At 41.8% G+C, this 15146-nt stretch overlaps 4 protein-coding genes and 1 long non-coding RNA gene across 6 annotated transcripts in view; 2 read left to right on the forward strand and 3 right to left on the reverse strand.

Annotated features, from left to right (window-relative positions):
• Positions 1-1328, forward strand: part of LOC106821654 — a 12757-nt gene extending 11429 nt beyond the window's left edge. The window contains exon 5 of the mRNA XM_014826544.1: positions 1258-1328. Coding sequence (XP_014682030.1) covers positions 1258-1328 — 71 coding nt within the window. The remainder of the gene's footprint in view (positions 1-1257) is intronic.
• A 95-nt stretch (positions 1329-1423) lies between these two features.
• Positions 1424-15146, reverse strand: part of LOC106804629 — a 15588-nt gene continuing 1865 nt past the window's right edge. The window contains exon 3 of the long non-coding RNA XR_001393347.1: positions 1424-1444. This is a non-coding gene — a long non-coding RNA (uncharacterized LOC106804629). The remainder of the gene's footprint in view (positions 1445-15146) is intronic.
• LOC106804628 lies at positions 3320-5299 on the reverse strand. Its single transcript, XM_014805894.1, has 4 exons — positions 5200-5299; positions 4641-4748; positions 4058-4242; positions 3320-3497 (listed from the first exon to the last, which is right to left on the reverse strand). The coding sequence occupies exons 2-4, from the start codon at positions 4726-4728 to the stop codon at positions 3375-3377; spliced, it is 396 nt and encodes a 131-aa protein (XP_014661380.1). The 5' UTR covers positions 4729-4748; positions 5200-5299; the 3' UTR covers positions 3320-3374.
• LOC106804625 lies at positions 5827-9072 on the forward strand. 2 transcript variants are annotated; one of them, XM_014805891.1, is made up of 8 exons: positions 5827-5882; positions 5913-6031; positions 6176-6360; positions 6951-7242; positions 7359-7446; positions 7580-7763; positions 8166-8289; positions 8456-9072. In XM_014805891.1, exons 2-8 carry the CDS (start codon positions 5965-5967, stop codon positions 8638-8640), a joined length of 1125 nt encoding a protein of 374 aa, XP_014661377.1. In that variant the 5' UTR covers positions 5827-5882; positions 5913-5964; the 3' UTR covers positions 8641-9072. The 2 variants fall into 2 exon arrangements, with proteins under 2 accessions (XP_014661377.1, XP_014661378.1); XM_014805892.1 differs by lacking the exon at positions 5827-5882 and having other exon boundaries at positions 5911-6031.
• On the reverse strand, positions 9679-12371 carry LOC106804626 (THAP domain-containing protein 5-like). Its single transcript, XM_014805893.1, has 3 exons — positions 11925-12371; positions 11209-11474; positions 9679-10406 (listed from the first exon to the last, which is right to left on the reverse strand). Exons 1-3 carry the CDS (start codon positions 12026-12028, stop codon positions 9949-9951), a joined length of 828 nt encoding a protein of 275 aa, XP_014661379.1. The 5' UTR covers positions 12029-12371; the 3' UTR covers positions 9679-9948.

The raw sequence follows: 15146 nt of genomic DNA on the forward strand, positions 1-15146 counted from the left end.
GAGAGAGAGAGAGAGTAGAGAAAGAGAAAGTGAGTAAGAGAGAAGAGAGCGAGAGAGAGCGGCGATAGAAGACAGAGAGAGAGAGAGAGAGAGAGAGAGAGAAGAGAGAGGAGAGAGCGAGCAAGAGAGAGCCGATTAGAGACAGCAGAGAAGAAAGAGGAGAGAGCCGCACATCTAGAGAGAGAGAGAGGAGAGAAGCGACGAGATGCGAGCGAGCCAGAGAGAAAGGAGTGAGAGAGAGAGAACGAGTGAGAGAGAGAGAGAGCGGCGCGAAAGAGAGAGAAAAGAGATAGCGAGAGAGGGAGTGAGAAGCGAGAGAGAGAGAGAGAGAGAGAAAGATGAGCGAGAGAGAGAGAGGGAGAGAAAGAGTGAGTGAGAGACGCGGCCTAGAGAGAGAGTGTGAGAGAGAGTGAGAGAGAGAGAGAAGAGGTGAGAGAGAGAGAGAGAGAAAGAGAGAAGAAAAGCGATAGAAAGCGAGAGAGAAACGAGAGAGAGAGAAAGAGAGAGAAAGAGAAAGCCATAGAGCAGAGAAGAGAAGAGAGAGAGAGAGAGAGATAGAATAGCAAAAGATTGCTATTTCTTGGCAAATGACGGTGAGTGAAGAGGAGCGTTCATGCAGAATCGACGCGTTCGATGCTTACATACAATGTGTGTGTGGGTGTGTGTGTGTGTGTGTGGTGTGTTGTGTGTGTGTGTGTGTGCGTGTGTGTGGCGTGTGTGTGTGTGCGCGCGGCGCGTGTGTGTTCGTACTTCCGTGTGTGTGTGCGTGCGTGATCCTGTTATCGTTACATAATCGTCTGACCCTGAGCTAGAATCGATTTCCCAAGACTGCCGTCAGTAATAAAATGTCAGGCGCAGGAAAGAAATCGCAGCACGAACCGAACGTAGTTATAGAACAAGAAAAAATACAAAGTTTTAGCCTACAAGATGAGTTATTCACGTTTAGAGTGCAATTTCACAAACTTACTGCTTAAACTTCAACCTGTTCTGCTAGCAGTAACAGCAACAATAACTAATTAAGCTGTGACATGTAAACAATTCCATTACGGGTCGACAAATTATTATAACCGGGTCAATGGAAATTCTTACTGATCTATTATATCAAGAAGGGTAGCCTAACATGTGTGATGCAAACATGAAAGATGGTCTAAGGCGTGATATTTACAAGATGGCGCCAAGGCCAACTACTCTGCAAACTATTCAAGCAGTTGTTCTCCTACATATTTTTACATTACAGTTTTGTACATTTTCGTATAGACGAGCGTCTTCTAAGAGGCACTAAGACTAAGGTGTTGGTGTCTGAGAGCGTCTGCTGTGATGACGTGTAAGCAGCGACTGATGACGACGGCGGACGATGACAATGATGACGATCGCAGCTAAGCCGATACCGAAAGCCCGGAAAGCTGGCTATGCAGATTTTTTCCTCTTGAGTCAGTTGAAGAGGCTGTAACATAAAAACAGCCACGGGTTAAATAAAAAAGGATATTTAATTTGTCCGAGCGGCACGTCCGAAAGGTAAGATGATAGATTATAGAATTACTAGAGAAAAGAAACAGTTGAAGAGAATAAAAATATTGCTTTGAGTAAAATAAATTTCCATTTGTTCTGTTATATCGTGCACCGATATCCACGTATGTTGACGCTTCATTCAATGCTCATATAATTGAAATATAACCAAAACCTATTAAAATACTACAAATTCAGTTCCGATACTATGTTTAATCAATGATGGATAAATTATATTTAATTGCTTAATTGATATTGGAACAAGTTTAATCGGGTTCCGTTTACAAAACTGGATAAAATATATTAGATCGTATCCGACACGCCCCGAGTACATCACATCGCGCACATGCGCGCACACCACGCAACGCACGCGCACACACACGCATGAGCGACGCACGCGGCGCGCACAACACACACACACACACACACACACACACACACACCACACACACACCACACACCACACAGAACACACGCACATATATACAAATGTAATACTGTTTCGTGATACTGTAAGTGTATTAAGAATCTCAGGAGCCTACCTTTGGCTTGTCAGGGAAGCATTAGTGTCGCGGCACTTCCGGATTCGCACTCTGAGTGTCAGCGTCGGAACATCGCCTCTGTAGAAATTCCTTCCTCCGTCTGCACGCTTCCTTCTCCTGACGTGAAAACACTGAAGCACGCGCGTAACGAATAAATTACGTGACGTACAGGCTTACGCAACAATTAGTATAGGGCACAACACGCTAGTATAATCTGCATAACCTCCTATAATAGTAATACTTCAAAAGGTCCAAGGACTTAAACGAAAGACGGAGAGACTAAGCTTTGATCGATAGATAACACTGCCGGTTTGTAGTTGAATAAAACTCGAAATTGCAATTTACTAACGAGAAAGGAAGAGAATTGCCAATTACGGAATGACAGAAACAAAGAAGCTAAACTTAAAAAATGCTTATGGAATAATCGCACAGTGCCGAAAGCAATGATCACCGCTCAGTTAGATGATCGAATGCCAATCTCACCGTGACCGCTGGAATTAATGTTGAGGAAATATAGCATTTTAATGGATAGTGGAAATCGTGACGGGCTGTTGCAGTTACCGTGTCATCCAATCAGATGCCAAGAATACAAAGCGAGCGCCTGGCGTATTGGAAGCGCGCACTATGTCGCTGCACCGGAACTTGAAAGCTTCTGAATGCGGCATCCACTTCTCGACCAGGTGACTGGTCTCCATCCCACGCCTCTTCTGTACATTCTCCTGTTGGATGATGTCAATCCTAGAACCAGAGTTGACACATCTAATAATGGAAAAGAATACAAAAGCATTCTTTAGTCTACTATTGATAAAAGCAGTAATAATGATAACGTTTTACCACAATCAACTACTATTTTGTTCATTTGTAATTGTAATTTCTATTTTGTAACATATATATCACTGAGATCAAATGAAACTGTGTATACTTACTCAGCACTGTCAACTAGTTGCACCTGGAAGCTCCTTGATCAGCTGCCAACTGAAGGCGCGGCCAGTCATATAGAGAGAATGTTGCTGATAAGATACTGCACGAACGAGAGAACGATGTCAGAGACTTAGCAAATCCCATGGTACACGGTGGATACGTCACTATCTGTAAATCTAATTATTCATGGAATCGATTGATTAAATCAGCATTTGCACTTACTGGCATCTTCTTAATGCCTAGCAACTGGCAGCCAGCAGATTCGCCGATGTCGACGAAAGCGTTTGCTGGTGTCGTCTTGACCGTCATCTGTCGGCCTTCCAACCACGTTGAGGCGATATCTGGCGGCGGCGGAGGCGTGTTGTGCACGAGGGCGGTGGACAGCTGTCGCCACCCTCTAACTCATTAGCGCTGATTGTCCACCGACATGTCAATGTCGTAGTGACAGGTGACAAGGAACGCCTGGTCGTCGGCCTTGATCAGGTTTTGGCGTTGTGCGACGTTGACAAATACCATGTACGTTTGGTCCTATAGGGTAAAATTTTGAGTAAAAATTACGATCAAGAATCACCGCTATTTCGCGCATTCACGTTGTTTCTGTAAAATGAAATGCTATGTACGTGGGAATCGCATTCATAACAAACCAGCATCTATGCATTTTGTTATATATATATATATAGATATATATACTTATCACAAACATGCGCAACAGTTACATGCTTGGTCATGTGACGATTATTCGCGAGCATGCATGTTATGCGTGAACAAACCTATACTGTAATACTATCATTCATTCTGTACTCTACATCATCTACACCATAACACTATAATTCATTTCTATACGGATAAGAGGACCGATATATTCATAATGTTATGAATAACACCTATATATATAATAGGCATATATCATATATACTTATATATATATATATATAGGTATATATATACGCCTATATATATTAGGTATTATTAGCTCTTGATGTTACAGAGCTACAGTATATAAACTATTATATACAGTACACATTATATATAAACTATTTTATACAGTATATAATAGCTGTCTTGATAGTTAACTAGAGTAAACGTACGGCGGTGTTTTGGAAGACTCCGCATTCGTTGTAGTCGATCTGTAGCGTGAGAGATTCCGTTCCTGTCCCTCTGGCCCGACATCTGCTGTCGGTGTGGAATCCCGTCGTGAATACCTCACCATTGAAACCCGAGTCAAACATGAGCGTCACGTCTGTCGCATCGCCCCGACATGTAATCACCTTCTCTGTAAAACGCACGAAACACAGAATGAATAAGTTATCATCGATTTATATATTGATATTACAGTATGTTATGTTATGTTATGTTATATTATATTATATTATATTATATCGTGCTATCATCGGTGAATGCATGGTAGGTATGTAGCATGAATGAAAACGCGCATATACTAATACATTTTCCGATGTACCTATGCAATGGCGCCCACACGCACATGTTTGTGAGCACGCATATACGATATATATATATATATATATAATGATATAAATTTAATATATATATTATATATATATACTAATATATATATATATATATATATATATATATATATATATATACTATAAGATAAGTTCAGCAGAAATAGATAGTTGAAAATGTGAAATTCGTCATTTATACACCTACCCATCAATGCTGGCGTGAACGCTGTAGACCCATAGCGGATTCCCGTAGCAACGAACACCGTCACAAATATCGCAATACAGAGCTTCATGATTTGCTGTGTGTATTTACCTAAACAAAATCACAGACAGACATCGTTATTCACAGGCATAATAACGATAGCAGATTAACAAATCATCAAAAATTTACGTGAGAATGCAAATGGAGAAACTCAAAAGATAAAGTAAAAAATCAGTAGAATTCTACTCGAAGTCTTCTCTAGAAAATTGCATAGGAGAATAGAATATATATATGGAATAGGAGAAACCGCTAGCTGACGATATCAGTAAAAATCGGTAGAATTCTACCCGACTAAACTTAATACATTATTGCATTCTTGTCTTGTCACTGCCTTATGTGCCACCTAGGCATATCTAAGAGGGATAAGAAATTAACATATTGGAAACGGAGATAGGCACCGCCCTATATGCCACATAGGCACGGGCAGGGATTTAACTTAAACATATTGCACGTATATGAGTCTAAACGAACAAATAACAGCAACTTTAGAGATTGCACTTACCTTCTCGAGTTTGTCGATCGTGATCGAGGTCCGGGAACTTGTGATTCTGACTCTCGCTTCTCGTCTGCTATATATATGTGCACGCGGTCAAGCGAGGTCTAGGCGCAAACGGGTCTCAGCTAGATCTTGGAGTAACCAGATGTTTACCGCGATGAGATGCGAACCGCACGCGACCTCGTCCCTGCTGCCTACGCTGCACAAAGGCGTTGCTAGGAAAGAGGCAGAGGCTCTCATTCCCCTACAAACACACACGGGCAGGTGGCACGCGAGCTCAACAATAGATCGTAGAGTCAATCCAGGTACGGGTCTCGTGAGATATGTGTGCCCAGACCCGTATCCACGGAGATGACTCTAATAAATGCGAGTGCTTAGGAAAGGATCGTGGTCGTATATTTGTGAGAAAACAGATCGACGCAGGTACCCAAACCCTTTATAGGATTGATTAAAGAACAAGTATGGTGATTGATTTACTGATTAGCATAATTAGTTACAGGCCCGTAGATAATCTACACTGTTTATTTCAAACACATACACTACTTTTGCGTATTTCCAAGCTATTCAGACTGGTTCCAGTGCATATTGAATTCTCAGATACGCCTCATTCTGCTTAGTTTTCCCGTGCTTCTGCCATTTAGAAAATTAATCCACCACCGTGCACGTATTCGCACGTCAGACTGCCATTTTACCCCATATATACGTTCGCAAATACGTACCCCAAATATACGTTCGCATGCTGTGCAAGTGTAGGCGTTTCTATAAGCAAATATGTTACTGGTTATACTGATGACTTTAGTGCACTATGGAACAAGCGTGCATGCGATTGAGCTCATGAGTAAGTGGGAAATACATATGTATATTCTCGGTGTTTGGGTGTGTGCGTACGTGCGCGCTTGTGTGCGTTCGTACGTGCGCGTACGTGCGTGCTTGTGTGCGTGCGCAATTTGGTAATTAATATTTTACGCGTTATTTGTTGCAGGTAATGAGATAACGTGTCGAGGAGACAATATTGAGATGGAATTATTCTTCAGCGACCCATTCTACGGTGAAGTGTACGCCGATCGTTTTCATTCCGACGCTAATTGTCGGATTTGGGGAACCGGATCGAGATTCGTCGTGCTGAAGTTTGATCATTGGGGCTGTGGTGTCGTGGAAAACACATCGGTAGGTATTCCTTTATGTAAATATATTATATATATATATATATATATATATATATATATATATATATATATATATATATATCCTGTGTGTGTTGTGTGTGCGTGCGTGCGTGCGTGCGCGCGTTCATGCATGCTCGCATAGTGTATATTTGCGTATATAGATAATTAATATAAATATAACGAGCAGAGAGATGATAAGGCAGAGTATGTCAGTCAGCGTGGGCGATGCATACACACATATATGGTACCTTTTAAAATAGAGTAAAATTGCATGTGCAACCCCTTTATATATTTAACATCTTTAAATAGCTCTCTTAATGCAAATAGTGGGCCTAGATGTGTAATTATTTAGTCATTTCGTTAGGAGACGGCATTTAAAGTTGTTAGCTGTAAGCGGTAATATCCTAAGTGCAATACTACACTGCCCCCTATATGTCTCGAAATTTTGAAATATTATTTTGACTTACACCACTATGCCCCATGAAGATATCACTTTACTCATTCATATTCTGGGCACCTATACTCAAAATGACAAAAAATGCACCTAGCCCACTATTGCATTAAGGGGCTCTTATGATCTCTATACTATAGGAGAAGACGTATCAGGTGTTTGTCAACGTCGCACAACGCCAAAACCTGATCAAGGCCGACGACCAGGCGTTCCTTGTCACCTGTCACTACGACATTGACATGTCGGTGACAATCAGCGCTAATGAGTTAGAGGTGGGACAGCTGTCCACCGCCCTCGTGCACAACACGCCTCCGCCGCCGCAGATTCGCCTCACGGTGTGGGAAGGCAGCGACAATGACGGCAAGACGACACCAGCAACCTTCGTCGACATCGGCGAATCTCTGCTGCTCGTTGCTAGCTTAGAAGATGCCAGTAAGTGCAATGCTGATTTAATCAATCGATTCATGAATATATAATTTACAGGTAGTATCACCTTACATGCGTGTGTAATTTTGCTAAGTCTCTGACATCGTTCTCTCGTCGTGCAGGTATCTATCAGAACATCCTTCTCTATGACTGCCGCGCATTCAGTGCAGCTGATCAGAGCTTCCAGGTGCAACTAGTTGACAGTGCTGAGTAAGTATACACAGTTTCATTTGATCTCAGTGATATATATGTTGAACAAAATGGTAGTCGATTGTGGTCAAACGTTATCATTCACCGTTTTATCAAGTAGATAAAGAATGTTCGTATTTTTTTCCATTTTTAGATGTGTCAACTCTGGTCTAGTTGATGACATCATCCAGACGGAGAATGTACAGAAGAGCGTGGGAGGAGACAGTCCGGTCGAGAAGTGGATCGCATTCAGAGCTTTCAAGTTCCCGGATGCAGACATAGTGCGCTTCCAATGCCAGGCGTTCGCTTGTTTCTTGGCATCTGATTGCGATGACACGGTATGACAGCCCTCTACGATTTCCACTATCCATAAAATGCATATTTTCCTCAAATTAATCAGGGTCAGGTGAAGATTGGCATTCGATCATCTAACTGAGCGTGATCATTGCTTTCGGCATGTGCCATCTTCTAAGCATCCTTTAAAGTTTAGCTTCTTTGTTTCTGTCATTCCGTATTGGAATTCTCTCTCTTCATTTTAGTAAATTGCAAATTTGCAGCTTTTTCCACTACAACCCGCAGTGTTGATCTATCGATCAACTTGTCTCTCCGTCTTCGTTATAGTCCCTTGGACTTTTGAAGACTACTATTTATGAGGTTATGCAGATTACACTACGTGTTGGGCCTATACTATTGTTGCATAGTTGTACGTCACTAATATATTCGTTTACCGCGTGATTCAGTGTTCACCCGTCAGGAGAAGGAAGCGTGAGACGGAGGAAGAATTTATACAGAGCGATGTTCCGACGCTGACACTCAGTGGCGAGATCCGAGTGCGCACGACTAACTCTTCTCCTACAAGCCAAGGTAAATTATTTTGAAATTAAAATCACAGGATACCTATATAACGCGCAAAAATTAAACACATTCTCGACGACATTAGAACGTATAAGCAAGGTCGCGACACGTAATTATGTGTAAAAAAAAACACATACATTGATAGCTGATAACCTTTCACGGATTGTTTTTCCAGCTTCCCACACAAGTCACCGTAACGACATCTGCCTCCCAGCTCCTGCACTGAGTGTGGGTCTAGCTGTCATCATCGTCATCATCATAGCCATCGCCGCTGTCGCCACGATCCGTTGTCGAAGAACGTATGACGATACCGAAGTACTCGTGACGTCATTCAGAAGAAATTCCGACGCGCGTCAATGAAGACTATGTTAGCTTGAATATATTTAGTCGTAGAGTTCAGCAAAGCTGGTAGTTGAATATTACAAAGAGTCCATTATAGAAAAATATACAGAATTCTATTATGAACTCTTCATGTTACAAAGATATGCAGGGAAGTAGCTAACCTCAATTTTTTTACCTGAGAAAAGGGGGGGGGGCATTTTGTGCTATGGGTAGACAGTTAACGATGCGTTTTCTGTGTTGGAAATGTAATATACTGTTCGCATTAGTCTGGGGGCAACTTCCCCCTTGCCTCCCGCTCCCCAAACTACGACCCTGCTAAAGCTCGGAATGGCAACTTGTAAATGTGTGTACATTGTGCATTTGTACTTGTTAAATCTTGATATTGGATTGCATGTTGAATTTGCATGCATTGTGAGATTTGAATAAATCTCAAAAATTGTGGATACTATATTTTATAATTCCTAATTAAACAATGGTTTTACATTATTAATAGGTAATACTTGTGACGTTTTCATGTTATTCTTTTTTTGCAAAATGTATTGTACCATAGCTCATTTTTAGATCTAGTATCCATTCCGTCCTTATTATTTCTCTGCTTTAATATCATTTCTCTTCATCCCCTTCTCGCTTGCTCTCTCTCTCTCTCTCTCCTCTTTCTTTTCTGTCATTCATTCTCCACCCCTCTCTCACCATCTCTCTTTTTGATATATTTCTTTCTCTTTCATTTGTCTCTCTTTCTCTGCCTATTTCTCTTCTCTCTTTCTTTCTCTCTCTCCCTCTCTCTATCACTGCCCCTCTCTCTCTCAGCTCTCCCTCTTTTACACAAGCTAACACACATGCATGCCACGAATTCTCATGAGAGCACTGAACTGTATACAGTAACCATATACTAAATACATGTGTCATCATATACAGTTCAGCGCAGAAAAGTCACTTGTAAAAGTTTATACGAGAAATTGCTGCCGCCCAACTCCCATCTCGGAATATCATGAAATAAATTTGAATTTTTAGACGAATGGCCTAGCAAAGGCATGACATACACAGCAGAATATAAAGTAATTAATAAAGTAAAGTAATTTAATATAGTTGCAACATGATGCACTACAATAAAATGTCTATATATATATATTTAGTATTTGCACACATTAATTTATTTGATATGTTAGATCACACACTAACAATATCAACGGGAAACCTGCAGGGATATGCACTTTCCCAGACATTCAATGTAAAGTACGGATGGAAGGTAATACAAATTCCTTACTTACATTTGTACATGCTAGGAATTTTAGAGTGCAATGACAGGCAGAGTGAGTGTCTTCATTTCTAGATTCCATCTGATTTGCAGTGTTTAGACATTCTTTTTAGAGTGCGGATGCCTGGTAATGCAAATTTGCTGCTTAACATGCTGTACGTACTAGGACTTTTATCATGCAATGACTGACAGAGTGCCTTCATTTCTTGACTCCATCTTTTTTTTTTGCTTTTCGCATCTGCCATTCTCAACTGAGCAATAAAAAAGTCTAGGGGAAGACCAGTTAGATATTTGGAAACCCCATTAATGACAGATTGCATATCGGACGTCTTGGCTTTTTGTACTTCCACGAGCTTGTTCATTGCTTCCAATTTTTTGGACAATCTATAATTTTTCACTCTGCAGATGTTGAGTTTCTTTCTAAGCTCAATTTCTTTTGCTGTTGCTGGGACAGTCAGCTTATTTGGTGTAGCTCCAGATACACCAAGACAGGCAGGCACAGGTACATCTTCTGTTGCTTGCTCATTTCCTAGAAAATGAATGTTGGTTGAAAAAAAAAACGTCGGACCTGTTGGACTGAATGTGATTTGTTAGGCAGGGTGGTGAGATATTGTCCAAGACTGTCGGTCCTACAACTGGGCACTCAATGTTAATAACTGACAACAAAAATGGCGAAAATCAGTGTGGCCAGCACAAGTCAGCTCACTCCCTGACCTACTATCCGGCAGAGAAAACAGGAAAATTTACATTATGTGCATTGGCAGTGGGATCAAGTCTGCTGCCACCACACTACAGTACACACATATATTATTATATATATATATATACACAACACCATATATATGAGGTTATATATAGTGTTACATATATCTATCTATCTATACATCTATATATATATATCTTTCTCTCTCTCTCTCTCTCTCTCTATCTATATCTATATCTATATCTATATCTATATTCTAATATGACTATATTTATATATATATATATATAGAGAGAGAGAGCGAGAGAGTGAGAGGAGAGAGAGAGAGAGAGAGAAAGAAGAGAGCAGGGGAGAGAGGAGAGAGCAGGGAAGAGAGAGAGGAGAGCGGGGAGAGTGTGAGAAGAGAGAGAGAGAGAGAGAGGAGAGAGAGAGGAGAGGGGAGAGAGAGAGAGAGAGAGAGAAAGAGAGAGAGAGAGCGGGGGAAAGTGTGAGAGAGGGGTGAGAGGGAGAAGGAGAGGGAGAGGGAGAGAAAGAGATAGATAGATATGTGCTACATTGTGTGAGCGTGGTGGGGTGGGGCAGACTTGATCCCACTGCCTACAAAGTATACAAAGACATTAACTGCTACCTTTTGGTTTCTTGGAAGAGGCCGCAGCTTGAGGAAGAACTCGTTTTGTTGGCGGTTTTCTCGGTACTGGATTTCGTGGTGGATTCGGGATGTTGAAAATCAATGGTACTGCATTTGGCATCAACCTTTTACGAGGTCTTGCAACCCCCTTGTCAGCTGGATTCATATACTGTGACGCATCGAAATGTTCCTCACACAAACTCCTGTATTTTACATTGCCCACATTTATGTCTGTCCTTCTTGTGTTAATAATCCAGCGTTTACACCTTTTAAAGAAAAACATCACAACTGTTGTTAGCGTATGGCCAGCCTAAGCCAATTAACACATTCCCCGCGAAACACGAGTCAGCTCGTGTGAACAATCGAATTGTTTAGCACAAATAAACAATCTTGTATTACTATACTGTACGCACTGTGAAAACATGGACAATGGAGCAAATTTTTAATTTCCGACCAGGATTGATCATAGACATTATGGTCGTGAAAAACGGGACGATCCCGGTTTTCCGGAACAGAACATTTGAACGGCATTTACAAGTGAAAGAGAGTAGAGAAACATTGTGACTTTGTCTTTGGTAGTACTAGTAAATACATTTCGTGTTTATTTACCATCATGTAGTACTAATGTGCTAGGGGTCCTAGACTAAAAATGACGTGGCCATTCTTAATTGTTTTCATTTCACAAACCATGTAATAAATATTACCCAATACCCTACCTTTCGATGTCTTTTTTTGGGAAGTTGAAAAAACAGAGGTCTTTATTGTTATTTCTAGAATTTGTGCAAGGAATAGCGGCACAATAATGACTATGTCCAGCCATTTTGCAGGATAGAGTTCGCCTAGACGGGTTATTATAACTTATATTGTCCTCATAGTCATAGCACTCTCACTCTGCATAGGGGCCTACAAACAAATACTGAAATAGGTAGGTCCCTACCGTCAATGTCCTAGAAAGTAGAGTCTAGAGACAGGGTAGAAATCTAGGAAAGGGGTGAAGTCCGAGACCGACTATTTTGCTTATATCAGTGCACAAATAGAATATTTTTCTAATATTACTGCCTCTATCGCTCAAGATAACATGAGTGAACGATTAATCAAACATGACATATTGTCACGTAAACAGTAAAAACCATAACAAATGACAGCAAAATGCGACGATATTGGCTACCGATAGATGGCGGTAAGAAAAATGTGTATCCGCCCGTGATTGGCCAAGTTGATTTTGCGTATAAAAGAGGAGAATACAAAAATCTTTCATCGGATCACATACTTTAGGAGCTGAAAATGATTATTTCGACTATTTTCTACCAAGTGGCATTAGTACTATTAAAGCTAGATAGCCATGTACTTCAGCTGTGTTACATGAGAGTTTTGTCATATGTTGTCCGGCGTTTTTAAAAGCTATCGCGAATTTACTCACGGACACCACATTTATGCCTGGAAAACAGTCGCGCAGTCGAATGGGGACCGTAGTTTGAGGTATTTCATTTTAAATTATCAGTGTCCAGCAACCCATCTCCGTATGCTGCATGTCATTGACACACATGTTAGCCAGTGGGGAGATGGAGAGGCGATGGTGGTTACTGTCGAGGCCGAAGATTGCATGAAATCAGGGGCGTAAATCCCGGGGGGAAGAGGGATGCATCCCCCCGCTCTTGAAGGAGGGGGGATGGCCTGTACAAATATCTCCCTGATATTCAAAAAAAAAGAGAAAAAAAGAATAGACAAAAAGTAGGTTGCAAACATACAAAAACACGTGCAATTGTGAGAAATTGCAATTCTTACCTGTGTTTTAATACATGTATTATTACTATATAGTAACCTAGCTATAACTGTGTACGCTCTCTGAAAAGTCATGAAAAGTGTTTTGAATCCTAACTTGTAGTGTTGAGTTTAGGGTTGAGATAGTGTCATCAGACATGAGAATATATGGCCCACAGTATGCCTCAGATTGCAGGAAAATGCATGGCTTAAATATTTCATTTTTTGGGGGGGGGGCATGCCCCCAGACCCCCTAGCACTGGCATGCCTACGGCAAGCGGGCCAGCTTGCGGCAGCCAAGGTTAATTTCGCCCCCCTGCTATCGTGGATTATCTCCCCCACTCCTCGGTACGGATTTACGCCTCTGCATGAAATGGATCGGAGAATACGGGGAGGGAACGATGGTGGATAAGATGTGATGTGTAGTGGAAGCTCCAGAAAGATTAGCTGGCCCGCCCCCCTCCTGGCAGTATTGCACCATTTAATTCGTTCTGGAATATTTATTTCTAAACTAATTGATCTCGAGAGAAAAATATACAATACTACAGATATACGCAACATAACACACACATACACACACGACGCGCACGACCCCACACAACACACACACACACACCACACACACACACCCCACACACACACACACACACAGAGAGAGAGAGACAGCGTAGAGAGAAGAGAGAGAGAGATGAGAGAGAGAGAGAGAAAGAGAAAGTGGAGAGAGAGAAAGAGAGCGAGAGAGAGCCGCGTAGAGACCACTGAGAGAGAGAGAGAGAGAGAGAGAGAGAGACCGAGAGAGAGAGAGCGAGCAAGAGAGAGCGGCGAATAGAGACAGAGAGAGAAAGAGAGCAGAGCCAGAGAGAGAGAGAGAGAGAGAAAGCGAGAGATCGAGCGAAGCCAGAGAGAAAGGGAGTGGAGAGAGAGAGCAACGATGAGGAGAGAGAGAGACGCGCGCGAAAGAGATTAGAAAGAGAGCGCAAGAGAGGGAGTGGAGAAAGAGCGAGAGAGAGAGACGGAGAGACGAAAGCAGAGCCGAGAGAGAGAGAGGGAGAGAAAGAGTGTAGTGAGAGAGAGAAGAGTGTGAGAGAGAGTGAGAGAGAGAGAGAGAAGAGTGAGAGAGAGAGAGAGAAGAGAAGAGAGAAAGAAAAAGGCGATAGGAACAGCGAGAGAGAAGCGAGAGAGAGAGAAAGAGAGAGAGAAGAGAAGCCCATAAGAGACAGAGAGAGAGACGAGAGAGATTAGAGCAGATAGAAAGCAAAGCAAATTGCTATTCTTGCAATGACGGTGAGTGAGAGGAGCGTTCATGGCAGAATCCGGACGTCCGATGCTTACCATTACACATGTGTGTGTGTGTGTGTGTGTGGTGTGTGTGTGTGTGTGTGGTGTGTGTGTGCCGTGTGTGGTGGGCGCGTGTGTGTGTGTGCCGGCGCCGCGCGTGTGTGTCCTCGTAACCTATCGTGTGTGTGTGCCGTGGCCCGTGAATTCTGTTACGTTAAATAATCGCTCTGACCCTGGAGCTAGAATCTGATTAAGACTCGTCAGTAAAAATGTCCAGGCGGCAGGAGAAGAAATCAGCACGACGACGTAGTTATTAGACACAGAAAAAAATCACAGTCTTTTAGCTAGCAAAGATGATTTATTGACACGTTTAGAGTGCAATTTCACAAACCTTACTGCTTAACTCAACCTGTTCTGCTACGAGTAAACAGCAACAATAACTAATTAACGTGACATGTAACGAATCATACGGGTGACAAATATTATTACGCGGTCATGGAAAGTTCTTACTGATCTATTATTATCAAAGAAGTAGAAACAGTGTGTGATGCAAAACATGAAAGACTGGTCAAGCGTATATTTTACAAGATGGCGCCAGCCAACTACTTGGCCAAACTATGTCACATGTTGTTCTCACTAGCAATATTTACATTAACATTGTAACATTTTTCGTTAGACGAGCGTCTTTCTATAGCGACTAAGACTAGAGGTTCTGTTGTCTGAGCGTCCTGATGTGATGACGTGTAACAGCGACGAGACGACGGCGACGATGACAATGATGACGATCGCAGCTAAGCCGATACCGAAAGCGCAAAGCTGGCATGCATGATTTTTTTGCCTCTCTGACGTCAGTTGAAGAGGCCTGTAACATAAAAACACCACGGTAAAAAAAAATTAAG

The sequence above is a fragment of the Priapulus caudatus genome, unplaced genomic scaffold (assembly GCF_000485595.1).
Source record: "Priapulus caudatus unplaced genomic scaffold, Priapulus_caudatus-5.0.1 Scaffold81, whole genome shotgun sequence".
Lineage (NCBI taxonomy): Eukaryota > Metazoa > Priapulida > Priapulimorpha > Priapulimorphida > Priapulidae > Priapulus > Priapulus caudatus.